The sequence below is a fragment of the Fukomys damarensis genome, unplaced genomic scaffold (genome assembly GCF_012274545.1).
Source record: "Fukomys damarensis isolate Sample0158 unplaced genomic scaffold, DMR_v1.0_HiC HiC_scaffold_29, whole genome shotgun sequence".
NCBI classification, from domain to species: domain Eukaryota; kingdom Metazoa; phylum Chordata; class Mammalia; order Rodentia; family Bathyergidae; genus Fukomys; species Fukomys damarensis.
The window spans coordinates 9,455,779-9,476,749 of NW_022900941.1; the positions used below are offsets into that span (position 1 = coordinate 9,455,779).

Below are 20,971 nucleotides of genomic sequence, written 5' to 3' on the forward strand. Positions count from 1 at the left end.
AAAACCCTAATTCTCCAGTGAAACTAATGGAGTCATAGAACATGATATCACAATACTAAAATCTAGAGCCCTTTAATATTCTTTCCAGAGCTTGTACAACAAATACCCTACTCTTGCCCCAAACAGCATAGCTTTCCCCTGACAGTTGTTTAATCTTAGATGTTTAAGAACCATTAGGTTGAGATTTTGTTCATTTTCTTTGTACGATATTTTTCTGACAATAAAAAAACTCCCACTTAATTCCACTTGATTTATGGAGATCTGATCTCACTGCCAAGAAGCAAAGGCCCCTCTCCTGACTTCCATTTAAAGAACGTATAGCTAGATTGCGAGGCATTCCAGCCCCCAGACGCACATCTGTGAGGGTCCAGATATCTTCTGCTGATGAGTCAACAATGCTGGAAAGACTGTGGGATGTCTGCTCAGAGAGGCTGAGCTGAAGGATGAGGGTCTTGGGGAAGATGCAGAAGGGACTCTCTTCTGAAGGCATGGAAATAAAGGAGGGGTGGGTCCACTGAGGATGTCTCCAAAGGTCACAGTAACACAAACAAGCCCACACTTTAGTGAGTCCCTGCAGTTGAAGCAAGAGTTGGGTGCATGTAAGAGGAGGTGGCGTGATGGGAATAGGGCTGACCATGCTCCTTTGGGGGAAGGACGGGGCAAAGGTGCATAACACCAGGGAAGAAACTGCCTGTGTGCCCTCAGGAGGGTCTCCTACTCTGGCTGACTGTGGACAGGAGGTGCTGTGTGGCCAGCTCTCTTGATCTTCCATGGGCCATATGCAACGAAGCAGTGCTTTTGCAGATGCCAATAACACTGTCTTCAATGGTTGTCATACTTCAGGAAACATCATTCCTGTGTTTTCTTGTACCTTTTCTTCTCTCTTTCATAATTTTACTTTTATATTATAAACACTCACATTCTGAAACCACACCAAACCCTTCATTCTTTGTTCACAGGTTGTCCTTAAAAGTTGAAAACTAATGAATAACATTTGTTTTGTTGTGAATGTATAAATGTTTCTCTGCAAGGCTAAGTGGAGGCCTGAATTACAATTTTGTGTGTGTGAAGGTTCCAGATCATCTTGGGAGCAAACTTTGGAGTTAAAGTACTTGCCTAGCCTAGCATGCATAAGGCCATGGGTTTCTTCTCCAGAGTGGCCTGAACCAAGCTGAACCAAAGCAAACCGAACCTAAACTTAATACTATGACTGTTGGATAAGAGTTCTATTTTCAAGGCTAAATGGGTTCAATTTTTAAATTTTCCATGAGCTCTGGAAAACATGAAATTTTAGTTTTTAATTTTGTTTCTGATTTGAAACACTTGTGGATTTCACTGATTTTTTTTTTTTTTTTTTTTAGAGTTTATAGTTCCCTTCCCTCCCTTCCCCTTTCCTCTTATCCTATCTTATCCCTTTCTCTCCCCCACCCCATTTCTTTCCACTAGGGATTGAATTTAAGGCTTAGTGCATGCTAGTCAAGTGCTCTACCACTGGGCTATGCCTTTGGGTTTTTAAAAATGTTTTTAAATTTTGAGACAGTGTCTTGCTAAGTTGCTTAGGCTGGCCTTGGACCTGCACTCCTCCTGCCTCTCATCCTCTGGAGTAGCTAAGATCACGGGTGTACACCACCACACCGGGCTATGATTGCCTTTTCTTTTACTTACGGAACTCTTGAGTGTATCCGCTCTCCCAACTGCACTATTGGTCTGTGGAATCCCACTTTCCTAGACAGTTGTCCTCCAGGGCCCTTTACCTCCCACTTTCAGGGTTCATGTACAAATGTTACCCAAGGGCTTCACAATAGTGCTTTATTGGCTGTCACCAGTATTCCTTTCATTTTCTCTTTGTCTCTTTTCTTAGGGTATACTAATAGTTTCCTTCACTGCTGTACTGCTGTAGAATTGCTGTACAACAAACTGCACACATCTGAAGTATACAGTTTGATATGTTTTGATATAAGTTACACCTGCAAACCATCACTGCCATAAAAATACTATAATAAACATTTCCATTACCCCCCAAGGTTATCGCAGGCCCGATGTCATCTTTCCTGTCCCTCCACTTCTGTCCACTGAACTCATCCTCAGGTAGACAGTGACCTACTCTCTGTTTCTATAGGTTATGTTGGATGTTTTAGACTTTTATGTGAGTGGAATAATACGATATGTGCTCTTCTGATTTCTCTTACTCAGCGCAAATTATTTTGAAAAGCATTCAAGTTGTTACATTATCAAGAGTTTCTTTTCTTTTCTCTGTACTGGGGAGTGAACTCAGGACCTCGCGCTTGTGAGGCAGGCGTGGTGCCACTGAGCTAAATCCCCAGCCCAAGCATTCCTTCTTTTTATCACAAAGCAACATTTTGTTGTATATTTATACTACAATTTGTTTATCCATAAACCTGCTAATGACCACCCCCCCAGCTTTTGGAACATTTAAAGCTTCTATGAATGTTCTTACATAAGTCTTACTAAATCTAGTGCAAGGGGAAACCAAACCACTCTTGGATCATAGCAACCCCCACACTCCAGGTCTGGCGTACCTGGACCATCTTGGGAGAGCATAGGGCTACCTGAGGGAAGGAGCCAGCAAGTTCTTCAATAGTGGCCTACTTGGTGGTACAGGATCACAATCACTCTAACTTCCTCACGGGAAGAGGACCACTGTGAGGAAGATATGGGAAAGCATCAGCTTTGGACAAACTGAAAGCCAGAGAACAGGTATAAGGGGCAACACTGGCGAGCACTTAGGAATTTGAAAACAACAGTGAGTAAGCAAGGCCGGAGAGTGGTCGGGACCCTGGGGAGAGAGAAGGCTCAACTGACCCAGAGATAATTAGTAACGCATTTCTCCCTTATACTGGGCTAGTGGGACATTCAGCGCACTACGCACACTTGTCAGTGTGTGCCCATGGGGGTGCCCTGGGCAAGAAGAAGGCATGGAGCTTAGGGACGGCACCAAGTTCATGAGAGCAAAGCTCTTTGGACAATGGATGGAAAAGGACTGAGTGAAGGGAGAGAGTAGCACATGGGTCAGTGGGCTTTCAGCATCTCACTAGGCAAAAGTAGAGGGAAGACAAGGAGGTGATTGCAACATTTGCTGTGCAGTGAAGGGAGCAGGAGTTAGAAATCCTAGCAGAAGTCGACAACCCAATGTAGGTCAAGCTACACCACGTCTGCCCTCCCCAAATTAACTGAAGTGGTCAGATCCTGGGACAAAGACAAAAGCCTACAGTTTAGCTAGGCCCAGAGCACTACTTGCAGCCAGGAGACTGGTCCAGAAAGACAGCGGATCAGCAGGTCTTCTTGCTCACAGCTGGCAATTAAGCAAATCATAGAGGTTGGGGAACAAAATAACTTCCAAAACTCCCAACTTCCCCAAAGCAGATCCAAGGGGCACTGAGGGGGAGGAGGAAAGCAGTTGCCATATGACTGAATTGCTTGAGATAATCAAAGACAAAACAAACTTGATGAGCTCAAAACTGATATAACTAAACAAATAGTGGACTTAACAAACTGATCAATGAACTTAAAGAAGATTCAAATAAAAAACTAGAAGAGCTAATCAAAACATTTTAGAACAAGCCTGTCAAATTCTAAAAGACAATAGCTTTCTGGGTTTTTGTAGCTTACGATTGTGTTGAATTTTTAGATTAATCTGGGGAGAATCAGTATTTTAATGATTTCAAATCTCCAAGCTTACAACGTGGCATAGTCTCCATTTATTTATGACTTCTTTGATTTCCTCCAGCAATGTTTCATAGTTTTCAGTGTATCTGTCTTATATTATATTTCTGACAAATGTATCCTGAACTGTTTTATATTTTGGTGTGATTTTTCAGCAACATGGCCTTTAAAATTTCAAGTTTACATTGTTTGTAAATAGAATATGGAAATAAAATTGATTTTTTTACATGGTGATCCCATTACATAACCTTGCTAAATTTACGTATTTGTTTTAGTAGACATTTTTGTAGAGTACAGTGTATTTTCTACATCATTAATAATTTTGCTTGTGAATGAAGACAGTTTTATACCTTTTTTCCAAATCTGGATGTCTTTTTTTTTTTCTTGCCTGTTCTACTGGCTAGAGCTATAATCTTGAATAGAATCAGGGTGGGCAGACACCTTTGTCCTGTTCCTAAGTTTAGGGGGAAGATATTCAATCATTTGTCATTCAGTTTGAAGTTAGCCTATATTTAAGAATGGATGTCCTTCATCATGTTGAGAAAGTTCCCTTCTATCCTTTATTTGGTGAGAGTGCTTATCTGGAATGGACGTTATATAATTTTTCTCTACTTACTGAGATGATCATATTGTTTTTCCATTTTGGTACGTTAATGTGTGAGTGACACTGAGTTTTAAATGTTGAACTCATCTTTTCCCTTGGCAAAAGCTTCCACTTGCTTATGATACATTATCCTTTATATAGTATTATAAAAATTTCTTAAAATTTTTCATGTATGTTACTTACAATCCTTCTGGAAAGTCTTTTACTGGCTTTGGTACCAGAGTCATACTGGCTTCTAGAATGAGTTGAGCAGAAGGCTATCTCCTTCCACTTTCTGGAGGAGTTGATGGGGACTTGGTATCCTTTAGAAAACTTTGGCAGAATTCTCTAAAAGGCATTTGGTCCTGGAGTTTTCTTTGTGGGAAGGGTTTAGGATTTCAGGCATGCGCCACCATGCCCAGAAGGTTCTATTTCTTAAAGAGTCAGCATAGGACATTAATTTGAGGCTTTTCTTCTTTTCTACTGTAGGTATGTAGTGCAATAAATTTTCCACCAATTTTTATTTGTTCTCATTTTCATTCAATTAAATGTATTTTCTAAATTGTCTTGATTTCTTCCTCAGCCTGTATGTACATATAATACAGAAGTAGAAAAGATCATATTTTTATAAAAATAAATTCTGGAATTGTTAAGAGACAGAAACGCTAGTATTTTCCAAATAATGAAATGACAAGCAATTTTGAAGATGAGATATAATTTAACACTTGATAATACAAAGAGAAAAAAATTCTAGCTAATGTTCTAGTTTCTTGCAGTGGTGGTGAACCTACAGCACACAAGCCACAGCGGCCTGTTTGTTATCACGGAAAGCTCTGGGGCCAGGGATTTAGCTCAGCAGCTCCACACCTGCCTTGCAAGCACAAGGTCCTGAGTTTGATCCCCAGTACTGAAAAAATAAAGCGCTAAAAGGTTCGCCGTCACTGTTATAGGGTAATACTCAAATAAAGGACCACCAAGTACAAGACTTCTGCTGACTGTTACTTACAAAGATGTAAAGCGGGTCATAGTCTGGGGACACAGCTAAGCTCTCAGGAGGCTTCATACTCAAGACTGAAGGCTTGCCAGAGAGTGGAGACGCTGAGTCCTGTTTTGGCAGCACTATGATGGTGGTAACTTCATCCTGTTACCGACCAAGAACCACCTGTTAATATTGGTGCCAGGACAAAAGGGGAAAGGCGAGAGCTATTCTGGAAGGCAGGGATGTGTTACCTCAGCTCCTTGCTTCAAGGGCCGTGCGAGCTTTTGAGGTTTGTAACTTGTTGAAGACTTGTGGACAGAGAATGGCTGGTAACCCTTAATTTTGTACAGCTGAGGAACCTAGAGGTAAAAGAAGACAACTGATGGAATGTCTTGAAAAACTCACTACCATTTGGTGGTGTCTACTTCTCAGCCACAGCTGCAGCCATTGGATTGTGGCAACTGTTAGTTTGGATTGTTGGACTGGACAGTGCTGGACACACTTGGAGCCATCCCTGAGCTCTGCTCTGGGCTCAGCACACATCAGTGTTCACGAATGCTTTCTCATGCCATATGGCTTAACTGCGGCAATACGTCAGACTACTTTCATTTTCAAGCACAGAAGTGATTATGTACCTCAAGAAAGGCTGACTACTTTGTGATCACTTTGTCTTGAATTTCCTAGCAGAGTCAAGGTACTTCACGTATGCACACTATATGGCACACCCACTGAAAAGAGATCCTGATTTCCATAGCCACGTTAGGGAAAGGGTCTGGGGTACTTCCAACATTTCTGTTTAATAACTGAAATATACCATATACCACTCAGTATAATCCATAATACAGTGAAGCCAATTAAATAGTGCAACTTAAATTCATTTCATAAGACACCCAAATAAATAATGCTGTGTGACAAGTCTGACCTGCAAATTGAAGAAGGAATAACTCTGTTTGATTTGAACATCCAAAGGCTTAATTGGGACCAGTCCAAGGCCACCAGGAGCCTAAAATGTGAAAATTAGAAAAAATGGACAGTCAATTCTGAGCAAAAGCAGCAACACTTCTACTGAATTTGAAACATGAAGTGAAGAGTTCTACTCTTAGAGAGCCCCTCCTCATGACCACAGATGCTGCTGGATCCACCCTGGATATCCCCACCAGAGCATGTGAATCTTCTTTTTGCCCTGTATGGTCATAGGTTGCAATGTGTCACCCAGAACCCCTTTCAGGCTGGAAGGACTCAATTCTCCAGCTGTTTGGAGTTCTGTTGATGGAAACATCTGTCGTGGTCAGCCCTCTTCAAGGAGCTGCGTCATCCAAGGCCACACACCCCACCCCACCAGCTGCCACCAGGGACAGGCTGAAGCTGAGGTGCTGAGGCCAAGTCCTCTCACAGTATGCCAGCTTCAGCGCTCTTCTCCGGCTCAGCTGAAGCCTTTGCCAAGACATATTGCGGGCCTGTTTCTCCGCGCAGTCCTGTTCCCTGTGCTGGCTTTCATGGTGCCGTCTTAGAGCCCTTGTGGCATTTCATCTGCCTCTGACACCCAGGGAATCTGGGACAGGGCCTGGCCCATGATGGGCACTCAATAAATATCAAATTTCACTGAGTCCAGGACATCGCCATTTGATTAATGGCACGCTATGTTAATAGCCATTATTTGTAAGGAAACTTCCCAGTTCAAAGACACTGAATGTAAAACAGAGTGCATCTTGGAATGGATAAAATACAGTATTTATGGAATAAATTAATACTCTTTTATACATAAATGCTGAGCATTCTACTTTTCATCTACCCCAGAACAGCAAAGAAATCTTTGTAGCACTATTTAAAAACCAAATGAAATGTGTAGGTTTTCACCTACTCAGAAATAATGACGTGGCTCCATGGCACGGATATGATTCATTTCACCACATTAATTATCGGGTATCAAATATTTATTATTGCATGAAGATCACAGATTCATTATTTCCTAGGAACCAAATATTTTAATCTTTTAAGTCTTTTAATTACCAAAAGCAGAAAACATTTGGAACTTCTAAATGCAGTCCAGTATTTCTTGTGTAGATGAACCAATAATGCTTCACAAAAATATTTTGGGATATTAATGGCAAGTTTATTCTTTGAAATTAAAAAGTTATTTTACACATGCACTCGCAATAATGATTTAAGCACACCCTTTAGTACTAACTTTGCAAACTTGAGCAACGTTTTGTGACTGGTTATGTGACTGCATGACCCAGCTTTCTCATATCTAAACGGATCAACCTATCACAAAGGTTTGCTGAAAATTAAAGGAGTCATGTATACATCGGAAGTACTTAAAACCTTATATAAAATGTAAGGGTCATAAAATTATTATTAACTATTACTTTTTGTTATACTGAATTTTGTTACAATGAGTGGCTGTGCCTGTAAGTCTCAGATGGCGGGGAGAAGAGAGAGACAGAGAGAGAGTAATGGGTTAACTGTTAGATCTGTCAGATCCTGGGGCTACATCCCTCCTTACTAGGTTGTCTCAGACCCTTCTTTTGGCCTCCCATCTGAGCAGATTCTACCTCTCTGGCCCTTTTGCCTCTCTGCCTGTCTGTTCTAAGGCCTTGTTCCGGACTGGGAGGGATCCAGGCCCAGATGGCAGGAAGCTCTGCACAGGTGTACTTGGTGCCCAGGGTGTTGGCCGGTAGCTGATCCCTGCTTTCTCACAGGTCACAGTTACCCAGCCTCGTGGGGAGGGAAAGCAGCCAAGGCAGGGCTTCTTTGGCTGCCTGCCCAGCAGCCCTGAGAGTGCTGGCCCCGCCCACAGTGGCATGGTACCCACCAGCTCGTTGGAGTCCTGGGGAGGATCATAGGATGGGAAGGCGAAGGGCAGCACTTCCTTGGCTGACACTGAGAAATGGTGAGAGCAGTCCTCCTGGCTGGTCCCTGACTGGAGGTTCTTGCAGAGATGCTTGTCTATGGGTGAGGAACACAATAACTCTTTCAGGAGGCTCTTACTGTGAAAGTACCATGCTTTGGTTACACATTTACCCCATGACATTTCAAAAAAAATAGTCCTGTTTATATACATACAAGTATACACATACATATATTTCATTTTTAGTTTCCTTATCCAGTTTTTAAAAAATATTTCATTTTGCTTCCAAAAACTATAATTCTTCAGAAAGTTTTACTGACAAGTGCTATGTATATTAATGGAGCTCAGTGTGGTATTTCCATATATGCATATAACACATGATTGAATCCAGCCCTTTTTTCTCCTCCCCAAATCCTTAGTAACCACACTATTTTACCTTCAGGTCTACTCAAAACTTTAATTTTAATTAAAACAGCTCTTAGAATGCAAAAAATAAAAAGGTCAAATTACAAAAATTTTATAGATATCCATGTATGATTTGTGGGTAAATTTCACTTTTCTTTGGTAAAAGAAACCCTTTAAAACCAGAAATAAAAATAATATAGAAGGAAATAAAAATAAATAAAATGCTACGAAGGCCTGGGATTTAGTTCAGTGGCACCGCACCTGCCTTGTAAGCGCAAGGTCCTGAGTTTGATCCCTGGTACCAAAAAAAAAAAAAAAAGCTATGAAATGTTGTGGGAAATAAAATATACACCTGGACCTAAGGGAGGCAGAGAGTGTAGTTGCTGCTCAGGGAGGATGTGGGTGGGGAGGATGGGGGTGGAGAGGATGAGGGGACCCACACAGCTCAGGGCTCAGGTCAGGTCAGGGAGGAGGTCTCAGGGGAGGAGGGACTGCTGTGACCTTGCATATGAGCCCTGGATTGGAAATGTGAGTACTGGGAGAAGATGGTGACATGCCTCTTGGGGCTCCCACTGAGAGTGGGCCTCCAACAGCCCCGGCCATCCTGGGCTTCAGTAGACTAAAATTTCCTTTTTTTTTGAGACAGGGTCTAACTATGTAGTTGAGACTCACTATGTAGTCCAGGCTGGTCTTGAACTCACAGGGATCCTCCTGCCTCAGCCTCCCGAGTGCTGGGATTACAGGCGTGCACCACCACGCCCGGCAAAATTTCTTTAAAAGGCACAGGCAGGAGATTTAAAAGCTTTGTGTGCAGGTGGAGAAAACACCAGATTCAGTCAAGTCCACCAGAAAATATAAACGATGAGTAGCCTCGTGTCTCTGTTGGCAAGAGGTGTAGGGGCCCCAAAGAAGAAGCCAAGCCATGGTCAAACTTTACAGTGTACAACTTGGTCTGGGTGTCTGTTGACCTTGTTTACTGTTAGCTGGGCAGATGTTTTGGCCAAACCTGGCCTGGAGATCTGATTTATGTCATACGACAGGTAAGGCAATGGCACCCAGAGATATCCATATCCTATTCCCCAGAACCTCTAAATATGTTAATTTATATGGTAAAAAGGACCTTGAAGGTGTGAGTGACTAAGGTAAGCACCTTGAGGTGGAGGATTATTCTGGGTTATCCGGGTGGGCCTGATGAAATCATAGGGTTTATATAAGAGGGAAATACGAGGCTAAATCAGAAAGGGTGATGGGATGATGGAAGGGGGACGAGAGTCAGGTCCCTGAGGAATGCAGGTGGCCTTTAGAAGCTGGGAAAGGAAAGGAAGCACATCCTTTCTGAGGCCTCCAGGAGGAAACAGCCTGCTGATACCATGATTTTAGACTTCTGAGCCCCAGAACTGTGACAAATACACCTGTGTTGTTTTAAGCCATTGAATTGATGACAGTTTGTTACAGTACTAACAGGAAATTAACACATGTGATTTATGGGAATATTTGATGTCTCCACGGTCAACTTCATTATAAAGAAACCTCATACTCTGAAGGATTCTGGGCTTCACTAAACTCCTCAGCTATACCTTACCTTGTACCAACGATTGCTTTACTGGATAGAGCTTGCTTAATAAGCTCTCTCTGTCTATTTTATGCATCGCAGCTAGTATTTTGAGTAACCGTCGATGAAGCATGATCTGGAATTGGAAAGAATAATGATTTCAAATGACTAATTGATACACATTCATTTGTATTCAACCTCATTCACTCTCCAGTCACAACGAACAGCTGAGACCATCACTCTAAGAAAGAATTTAAGAAATTAAGAGGCATGCTGCCCAAGTCCATGGCCATACGGACTTCATGGTCTAGGCAATGGGACCAGTCTGGACAACAATAACAACAAAAAATTTAAAAAAAAATCAGGATATCTTCTAACATTGACCCATGCAGTGTATGGGCCCTGCTTTTCTCTTATTTCAAGAGTGGAAAGGATGAGTAGTTCTACCTTCTTTCTTTTGCATGTAACCAAACAGTAATGCTTCCATTGTGCAGTTCTCTGACTTAGGGGACAAACTACACAGGCGATTCTATCCAGACAGAGTTGGGGCCCAAGCACTATGCTGATTCACCCCACTGAGATCTGCGTCCAGAGCCTTGCTATGCCCACAAACACTCCTGTGCACAGAGATGTGGTGGGAATGCTCCTCCCTTCCACAATTAGCACTCCTTTCTCTTCTCTACAGAACTCTTTCATCTAATGCATTAAGTGGCTACTTTGTGCCCAGCTCTGTGCAAGTCACAGGGGAGACAGTAAGGTGCAAAGAAATATCCTGTCCTGCGTGTGTGTGTGTGGGGGCTGACATTCTGAGTGTGTGTGTGGTAGACACAAAAGGGTGACCGTGAACCTTTACCTAAACAAACATGGTAAATACCACACAAACATCAAAGAGGGTAAATGCATGAGGGCAGGGCTGGGGGCTGGAAGTGGAGGGTCTGCCCACTCATGCAAGGATGAAGGAAGGCTTCTCTGAGCACACCTGATGACAGCTTTGAGTGACAAGGGGACATGACAATGGAAAGATCTCAGAAAAAGAGCTCTGAGCACAGGAACCCAGCAATAAAGACCCTGATGCAGGAACAAAGAAAAAAACATTCAAGGGACACAGAAGAATTCAGTGTGGCTTTGCAGTCATGACAAAAACTGAGCATTTTATTCTAACTGTGATGGTAAGCTTCTGAAAGGTCTTAGCCAGGGAAAGGTATGGTCATTTTTACACTTTGCAAATCCTTCTCTGACCACTGTGTGGGGGGATGTATATCTGTGAGCCAGGTGAGAGATGCTGCACTGTGGCTGTAGCTGGACAGATGGCAGGGAACTATTAAGCTGAGGACAGACTGACATATGGAATTGATCATACTGGCTGAGGTGTGAGAGACTGAGGCATTACTCGTAACAAAGCACAGAACTTTGGGTAACGCTGTTTTCAGGTCAGAGGGCTTTCTGAAGGACTAAAGTAGTCCCACCAGGGCACAGGCTCTTGCTGGTATAGCTGTGCCTTCTCCTTCAGAGCAAGCTTTGTGCCACCTCTTTCTGCCCTCCCCAAGCATCCTGTGGCTGCCCCTACTCTGCACATACCCTGCAGACAGGGAGCTCAGCAGCACTAGTTCTACACGGATTTGGAGGCTGGTGGGAAGGTTACTGACAATGACATTGGCACCTGCATGCTGAGAAAGCTGCCTGAAAGACAATTTGCAACCCACACCATTGGAATCCCTTATATACACTCACTCATTTAATCTTCACAGCAACCCTATAATGGTCTAAGACAGGTCTAAGCCTTTTTTTAGAGTTCAGATGGGAAAACCAAGGTACAGAGGTTATGTCACTTGCCAAAGAACAGAAAGCTCCTAAGAAGTAGCATCAAGAATTAATTGTACAGATAATCAGCCCCCAGAGCTCAGGTGTCATAGTTTGAGTCTGGAATGTCCCTGAAAGGCCCATATGCTGGCAGCTTGGGTGTCAGTCTGTGGGGCTACTGGGAGGTGTTGGAACCATGAGTAGGTGGGGCCTAGTGGGAGGAAGTGAGGTCATTAGGGCATGGCCTTGAATGGGGATATTAGAACCTCACCCCTTCTCATCTCTCTGTTTCCCAGCCACAACCAGATGAGCAACTTGCTACACCGCACACTCCTCACTATGATGTTCTTCCTCACCCTAAGCCCAGAATAGCAAAGCAAACCAACTATGGACTGAAATCTCTGAATCTGTAAGCCAAAGCAAACCTTTTCTCCTTATTAGTTGACTATCTCAGGTATCTTGTCACAGCAACAGAAGAATGATTAACACACTGGATCTTAACCACCGCTCTCCCTTACTTGAGGTGTGGCCCTGCTCCCTAGGGAAGTCACACTTGAGGGATGAGAAACCTACATTTGAATTAGATGCTAAAGGCCTCAAAAAGATCCTGCTTGCAAAGATTGGAGAAAAGGTGGACTTGAGCTGGCCTAGGAAATAGGCATGGGCCCACAGAGTAGAGACAGAGAGGCATTTTAGTTGAAGGGCGAGGAATAAAAGCACAAGTTCCTAGTAGGAAACAAGCATGGTGTGTCTGGAAGAAGGTGAGGATGGGGACAACATGAAGGATGATGGGCAGCTGGGAGGTGTGGTGACAGCCAGAGGGCCCCCTTCCGCCTTGCACTGGTGCTAGTGACTCAGAAGCCTTCACTCTATCCTGGCCTCAGGAAGCCTCAGAGATGTGCTCTGCGGGAGACTCCTGGGAGGTGAAACCATGGCAGAGGCATGACCTCTTCGAAGGGGAAGCTGTATGTAAGCCTCATGTCAGTGATAAGATCCCCCTGGAATTCTCAGTTGTTCCCTCTGCAAACAACTGACTCAGATCTCATGTTCTGGGGTTAGCATACACTGCGGCACTTTTACTCCTAGGTATGTGTACCCACGAGAATTAAAAACATGTTATCACTAACTTGTACACGAATGTTCACAGCAGCACGGCTGATCATAGAATGAAGCTGAAAACAATTGAGATGTCAATGGATGAACAGATAAATAAAATGCAGTTTGTCCAAAGAATAAAATATTGTGACAATAAAAAGAATGAACTATCGACACACACTGCAACACCAATGAACTTGAAAGTGTGTTAAGTAAAAGAAGCCAGTTAGCAAAGGCACATATTTTGTAATTCTATTTATTTGAAAGGTTTCTAAAAGGCCAATCCACAGGGATGGAAGTAGATTAGTGGTTGTCAAGGGCTGGGGAAGGAGGGACTAAGGAGTGACTACTAATGGGTCCCAAGTTCCTTTTTGAGGTGATAAAAACAGTGACAATGGCTGCCGAACTCTGGGAATAAACTAAAACCTACTGAATTGGGCACTTTACAGAGGTGATTTTTATGGTAGGTAAATTGTATCTTCATAAAGATGTTATTTAAAAAAATTCAGCATCTGATTTCCTTGTGCAGAATGACTAAGCAAAAATTCCACTGACTCTCTGGAAATCACTTCTGAGATGCTTACCTGGCTGGAACTTACCTTGCGTGCTGCTTGTTGAAACCGTCTTTGTGCCCTGAACCTGTCGATCCAATTATTATTGACAAGTGGATCAAAATTAGGCTGCAAATGTATGCTATTCTGTAAATATAAAACAGAGGCACATTTTAAATTTAAATTTAACTCCTGGGGTAAGCATTTAATAAAGATGTTTTATAGTTTGGTCCCAAATCAAGTTATTATAATATGTTTTGCCACTTAGTGAGTATTTACTAAAGCACTTTTAGGGTTATTTTATTATGAGGAATGTTTCTGAGGCCAGGGGCCAAGAGCAGAAGATACAATTTGACTTTTTGGAAACTTACAGTCCACTCAGGGAAGCTCTGACCCCGGGAAGAAGAATAAAGTTATACAGAGATCAGTCCCTCGGGCAGGGGTCAGCGCAGCCTCTGGAGTCGAGGGGAGTGGACTGAGATCCCGCAGGGAAGGAGGCTGCTCTGCTCAGCCCCATGTACCCAGGGCCAGCACTGCCTGCATGTGGGCGTCCAGTGTGCACACGAGTATGGATTGGGCCAGGGTAGAATGAGGCCATCGGAGCCTCAGGGTCTACAGGTTCTAGAGCAGGGAAACAGCAAGAGACCAAGCCAGAGCAAATAGAGGTGCAGACAGAAAAAGCCCAAGTGTGTGATGCTGCCAATTTCAAGGGAAACATTGATTATGAGTTTTGGTGCTTCACTTGAGAAAGCAGAGTAAAAAACAACAATAACAACAACAATGCACTCTGAAGACATAAACACAATTAGACATCTCTTGGGCAAGGAACATCTATAACATTGCTTAACATTTTAAAAAATGAGCATTTAAAGAACAGTCAACAATTAGATTCCAAACAAAGAAAAGCCACCCACCTCTTCTAAACTGCGAACAACCCGTTTATGGTTAACTTCGGTCTTGAGTCGCTGAAATTCCTCTTCCGGTACAGGGTCTCCTCTCTGTAGCTGGGTTTTTAATCACCAAAAAAAATATTAATGTTGAAGAAAAATATATAAAACTTTATTTTGGTTTAAAATGGTAGAAACCCATTGAACAATTGGGCAAACACACTCATGGGGCCCTGAATAAGAGTGGTAAAGACACAAGGTGGTCATTTACTGTTAATAATCACATTTACTGTTAAGAGACAGAGGGAATTTTTATAGAAGCAAGGACTCAAGACCTTTTTTTGTTTTGTTTAAAAAATATATAACCAGAGGGCATTATTGCTGGAAATCATTTCCAAGGCACTTAAAATTCACAGGAAGGATTTTAGGAAGTTACATAACTACGGAGCATGCACATTATAGATTTTACTGAGAACAACTATAATGTCCCAGGGAATTTTTAAGCTCTTCAGAGTTGTCCAAATGTCACTTTTCTAACAAAGGCATGTGATGATTCCTCCCCTTTCCTTGGTAGTAGCAGTCAGTGGGTCTTTCTGGGCTAGAGTGTGATGACAGCCTTCCCTGAAATGAGTCCCAGGTAGCTTCCTCCATAACCCCCAGGTCTGCTGGGCTGATGGCCCCTGGGCTCTCTTTCCTTCTCCTAGGAGCCAAAGGTGACTCCAGAGATGGGCTAGCTGAGCCGGACCAGAGTCTCTATATACCAGCCCTATGAGAAAGGGGACAGTGCACACTGCAGATTGAATTGGTTTTTGACTAATACTGTGGAGTCTATTCTTTATTTGCTGGGTAATTTTGAAAACTGGCATGGCTCCTGGGTATCCTGTTCACAGTCATTTTAAAAGACTTAATTAGAAGAAACTGATTCTGATTATATTAACATCCGATTCCGAAATAAGATAGGAGAACTATTGTAAGGGCGGTGAGCTGTCTGGCTTGGAGTCATATGTATCAGGAAGCTCAGTTTGAGAATTCAAGTTCATAGTTCATATCTCCTGGGGGAAAAGATCCAGACCCCTTCACCCAGCACCATCAAGAGGAAAATAAAACCAGCACCTTAAAGAAAGGTTTGCCAAATGATTGTTGCCTAGAATAAAGAAAAGGAATATTTATCATATCGTCATAGAGACCCTGCTCATTTATGATGACTCTTTCAGAATTTAACTTTATCCACTGTCTTCCCTGAGTATAAGCTCATCCAACATCTTGAAGGTCTGTGCCATCCAGCTGTGATAGTGACTTTTTGTCCAAGGCCTCTTTTTCTCAGTTATATGCCATACACTTCAGGTCTCCACATATACCTGTCACTGGTCACCTGCCAGGGCCCACCTGCTAGACGAGATCCTCTGAACACACAGCAGAAGCACCCAGCACACTTGGTCTCCCAGGCTCCAGGGCGCCCCGGGTCTGCCTGTTCACCCTGTGTCCTGCTGAGTGATGCTAAGGACCTGACCACTCCTTTCCTGCACGCACTGGCTCACAGTGACCTGGTTGTGGCATGTCTGTATCATTTTCTTTTTATTAAAGAGTCAAAAAATAGCATTGCATGGTGGGGTTGACAGAAAGCACTTGATATTTTGTTTTAAAAGTAGTCTGCAAGTTATCTGATCACGTGGAGCTACATTTAAATTTCAACCTAATACTTGTCTTTCCTAAATGTGAAGATTTATCAATGTAGCAATGATATATTCTTCTGTTTGTTTTATGAAAAACAAACAAAAATATAATAAATGTACCTAACATCTGGTTTGGGCTCTAAGTGGAAGAAGAAAAATGAGCTATCTAAGTAGACACATTTTCCCTAATCTCACCTAGTCATGGTATCAGGTTAGTCTCTCTGAAACTCACACTGCTAAGCATCAGGGTCTGTTAGAGGGTGAATTATATCCCCCATAACTCGTACATTAGTGCACTAATTGCTAGGACCTTGGCATGAGACTGTATTTGGCGGTAGGCTCTTTAAAGAGGGGGCCGGGTTAAAATGAGGTCCTATGACCGCTGTCCATGGAAGAAGAGGTGCTTAGGACACAGACACGTGGAGATGATGACCATGTGTGAGCCAACACACAGGATTCAGAAGAAACCCACCCTGCTGACACTTGAACCCTAAAGCAGCCTTCTGTTGTCTAAGCACCTAGTCTGTGGGACATTTTTACTACAGCCTGAGCAGGCTAAGACCATCTGTGATGACTCTGGGAGTCCTATCCATTAAGCCCAATCCCCTCATACATGATTTCCTGTGCTTTACCTCTTACGGACTTGTCTCCAGTGTTCTTTGCACCTGCTCTGCTGTGCCAACTGTCTCCACACTGTGACCCATGGTAAGGTCACAGGTATTGTGCAGTCCCACATCTGTCCCCGAGCTCAGACACAGTCCTGGTGTCCCTGATGTGACCCTACTCCCCTCAGCCCCACTGCCCCTCTCTGATCAGCACCTTTGAGTGCTTCTGGCTTGGGAATGGCTCTTGTGTGGCTTCCAGGCACTATCTCTGGGCCTCCCTGGTCTCTGTGATCTGCAGAACATGGGACAGAGGTGCCTTACAACCAGAGCTATGGCCAAAATCTGAGCCATTCTCTCCATGTGCATGACTTTGTCCCTTACTAATTTTCAAAATTGTACCATGTCTTCCAAGAAGCTTTCCAATTAGATGAGTTCCCTCTTCTCTCTGGCTTCTGAATCCCCCACAATGCACAGTGTACTTGTAACCCTCTTTGTTTATAGCTAACAATTTACTTGTCAGCAGCCTCCTTCCCTCCCAGTGTAACTATATGTTTTCTTTCTCCTGATTTGGCATCTTGCATACAAAAGGAATTCAAAATATTTAGTGAAACAAATGATATCAAATTAGCAGTCATTCTGACCTTGTAGTTGGTGTATATTCTTTGCTGCTCCTCAGTAAGCTCCTTTCTCAATTTAAAAGACATATGATCTTTACCGAGGTGCACCTGCCTGGGCAGAAAAAAAATTTAACTTCCAGAACCCATCAGAAAACATAGTTAGTTTAAGGATGGAATATATTTGCTACTTTCTGCAACAAAAATGGGAAGCACTTTGGAGCAGAAAAGTTGTAGAGGTCCCAGAAACATCACTAAGATGATTAATAGGTCCAACAAAATGAAGCTCACCATCTATAACACATGATAAAATATTTATGAATAAAAATCTGGATCCTCAACATCAGTAGTCGGTAAGAGAGTGCAAATCAGAGTCACAAGATACACTGCCACATACCCACTGGCTATGATAATACTTTTAAAATAATGGAAAATGGAAGGGTAGGGGAAAGGAAATAAAGGAAAAGAAAAAATATGAGAAAAAATAAAATAGAAACACGTCATTTAATTTCACAATACATCACACAGATATCAGTTCATAGTATTTTATAACTTCAGATGAGAAAGCAGAAAAATCAGCAAATAGAGTATATGTTACTGTCTCATAAACAAATTCAGTCTAATCCAGGCAGTGAGGCTTTCTTGACCAGTTGCAATCTTAGTGACATAATTTGCATCAAATTTTACTGGATTATTTTGGTTATAGTTTGCCTTCAACATTGAAAGCATGCAGTGCATTAGTGAACCTTGTCCTAGACACATTTAATATCAGCATATTTATATATCCCATACCCTCAACTTTGGGCTACTGAAAGCTAGAATTTATTTGTTTTATTCTTAAAGTACTTTTCTAGGCCATGAAGATCAGCATCTGTATGGCATTGAGTTGGAAATGGTGAGTGGTACTAAGTAGAGGGAATTAATGGAATGAAATATCCATTGGTTAATAGGCCAAGAGCAAATGTGTAAGGAAAGCCACACATATAGAGAGATATACTACCCGCAAAAATATTGTGCTAAAAGGATTATTTAATGTGTCACAAAATAGAAAATATTTAATGATTAACACAATCCACGCAGGACATGCTTATGAGCACTATTGGAGTTAAGAAACTATACAATTCTATTGTTTTATTCAAATAAAACTTGACTGATAAAATAATGGAAAACAACAGGTATTGATGAGAAAATAGAATCCTCATATGCTGCCAGTAAGAATGTGAAATGGGGCGGTAACTATGGAAACCAGTTTGGCGGCTCCTCAAAACACAGCCATGGATGCAGAAGCTGTATTCCAAGGGACATGAAGAACATGTTCACACAAAAACTCGAAGTAACTGTTTGTAGTAGCATCACTCACAAAAGTGGGAACCATGGAAATGTCCATTAACGGATTCATGCAATAAATTGAAACGCGGAATTCCATACAAAAGATTATTCAGTCAGGAATAGAGATGAAGTAGTGATACAGGGTATGCTATGGGTGGACACTGAAAATTTGCTATGTGACAGAAACCAGCCACAAAAGACCACAAAGTATACGATTCCAGTTACAGAAAACATCCAGGAAAGGTGCTCTATGGAAAAAAAAAAAATAAACGAGTGGTAGCCAGGAGCTCTAGAGATTAAGGGATGGAGCGTGACTGTTAATGGGTCAAGTGTTTCTTTGTGAAGTGATGAGAATGTTCTGGAACGAGGTAGTGATGAAGGTTGCACAACATTGAGAATACACCAAAACATCTGCACTATCCACTTTACAATGCCCAAAATGGTGAACTTTAAATTATGTGATTATTATCACAACTTTTAAAACTAGTAAGTAATATAAGTACATGTCCAAAATAAATCACAGCTATGATTTTAAAACTGGAGTGTGTGTGTTTGGAGAACTGTTTTAGATTAAAGAAAATTAGAGATGTGAAAACCAAACAAAGTGTATGGTCACTGATGAGACCCTGGATTCCCCCTCTCCAAGACCAAACCAACCAAGCCGGGTATAGTGGCTCATGCCTGTAATCCCAGCACTCAGGAGGATGAGGCAGGAGGATTTCTGTGAGTTCGAGACCAGCCTGGGCTACATAGTGAGTTCCAGGTCAGTCTCAACTACACAGTGAGACCCTGTCTCAAAAAACCAACCAAACCAAATCAAACAAAACAAAACCAACCAAACAAATAAACAAAAACAAAAAATCAGATATAAAGGTCATTATTGGGACAGCTGGGGAAACTTGCCTAAACAAGGATTATTGGGTAACATTCTATCAGTGTTAGGCTTTTTAGCAAGGATTACATCAATGTCAGATAAACTTTGTTCATGGGAGTTACACGCTAAAGTATTTGGAATGAAACCTCCTAATACTGTAACTGAACTTCAAATGGCTCAAAAGACAAAAGCACGCTGTGTGTGTGTGTGTGTGTGTAAGCATGTTCACGTGGGTGCAGACTAAAGGGATGCAGATGTGGCAAAATGTCTATAATTCTTGAACCAACATCAAGTAGATATTAGTCTTACTTGCAGGTTTAAAGTCTTTCAACATAAAAAGCTGAGAAATAATATTAGTGGGCAACATTGCATTCAGAATGGAATTAGGATGTGATTTCAAGCATGTTACAAAGAAGCATAGAAGAATGGAAAGACATTGGTGGTCACTGCTGAATGGTGGCATTGCAGTGATTTTTTTTTCTTCCTCTAATGTTTTAAAAAGATATACTGTCGTATTTCCTACAATGACAATATGTCCATTTTTCATAATAGGGAAATACTTTTTTTTTTCTTTTTATTGAGATTATTGGTACAATCTAGGTATACAATACAATTACATTCATCATTGGGATTCTGTACCTTTACATAATAGGTCTTGATTCTCATTTTTCCCCTTGTCCCTGCCCTCCCTTCATCCCCTCCTCCCCTCCCTATTTACAAACACTTTATTTCCATTTTTTCAGTTTCTCATATTTTTTTCCTCTCCCTTATTACCTTTCCCCCACCCTTCCCACTTTCCCTACACCTTTAGCCCTTTACTTCCTATTTCACATTATTAATTATCTCATTAGGATCCTGTGTACTATTGTAGTTTTTCACACCAAAGAAACTATTCGGTATTTCAGTTAAAGAAATCTCTGTATGAACATTAAAAATAGGGAATCCTAAAATAAAACTAAGAAGGAAAGTAAAAGAGAAAAGGCAATGATGTAACATCAAAATAATCCTTAATTCTGGAGATGAAAATGGTCCCTGAACATATTTAAATTGCTTCTCGCTCTTATAGTCTTATCTTATTCTTTTTTTCATTATTTAGAGAATACTTTATTAGTTTCTGTAATCAAACCCACGTAGATATGACCTTACATATTTAGTACGTACCCCTGTACACATGGAAAAAGATAAAAATAAAAATAAAAATAAATTAACATTTCTAGACCAATATGGTTGTCCATTTCTGTACAATGCCAAGTCAACACAGTAAATTGGGATGACTTTTTCCAAAGTTGGCAGCACCGTTAAAGTTTCCCAAAATTCAATTTATATATATATATATGTGTGTGTCTGTATACATATATATAAATATATATATATACATAAAGACTAATAATAGTATGTTATGCATCAATAGCAGCAACAGCTTTTCCAGGTTCTGTAGTCATCTGAACAAAATTACAGACATTCAGCAAATTCCATTAAAAAAAAAAAA

The 20,971-nt window shown here is 41.6% G+C and overlaps 1 protein-coding gene across 5 annotated transcripts in view; it reads right to left on the reverse strand.

Annotated features, from left to right (window-relative positions):
* Positions 1 to 20,971, reverse strand: part of Cfap221 (cilia and flagella associated protein 221) — a 100,905-nt gene that overhangs the window by 26,133 nt on the left and 53,801 nt on the right. For all 5 annotated transcript variants that reach the window (XR_002025621.2, XM_010632308.3, XM_010632309.3 and 2 more), the window contains exons 12-19: positions 17,307 to 17,394; positions 14,415 to 14,504; positions 13,549 to 13,647; positions 10,085 to 10,190; positions 8,062 to 8,195; positions 6,169 to 6,249; positions 5,498 to 5,605; positions 5,274 to 5,408 (exon numbers count right to left, since the gene is read on the reverse strand). Coding sequence is in view for 4 of the 5 variants with exons in the window: in XM_010632308.3 (XP_010630610.1) it covers positions 5,274 to 5,408; positions 5,498 to 5,605; positions 6,169 to 6,249; positions 8,062 to 8,195; positions 10,085 to 10,190; positions 13,549 to 13,647; positions 14,415 to 14,504; positions 17,307 to 17,394 (841 nt within the window). In the remaining variant the exon portion in view is untranslated. The remainder of the gene's footprint in view (positions 1 to 5,273; positions 5,409 to 5,497; positions 5,606 to 6,168; positions 6,250 to 8,061; positions 8,196 to 10,084; positions 10,191 to 13,548; positions 13,648 to 14,414; positions 14,505 to 17,306; positions 17,395 to 20,971) is intronic.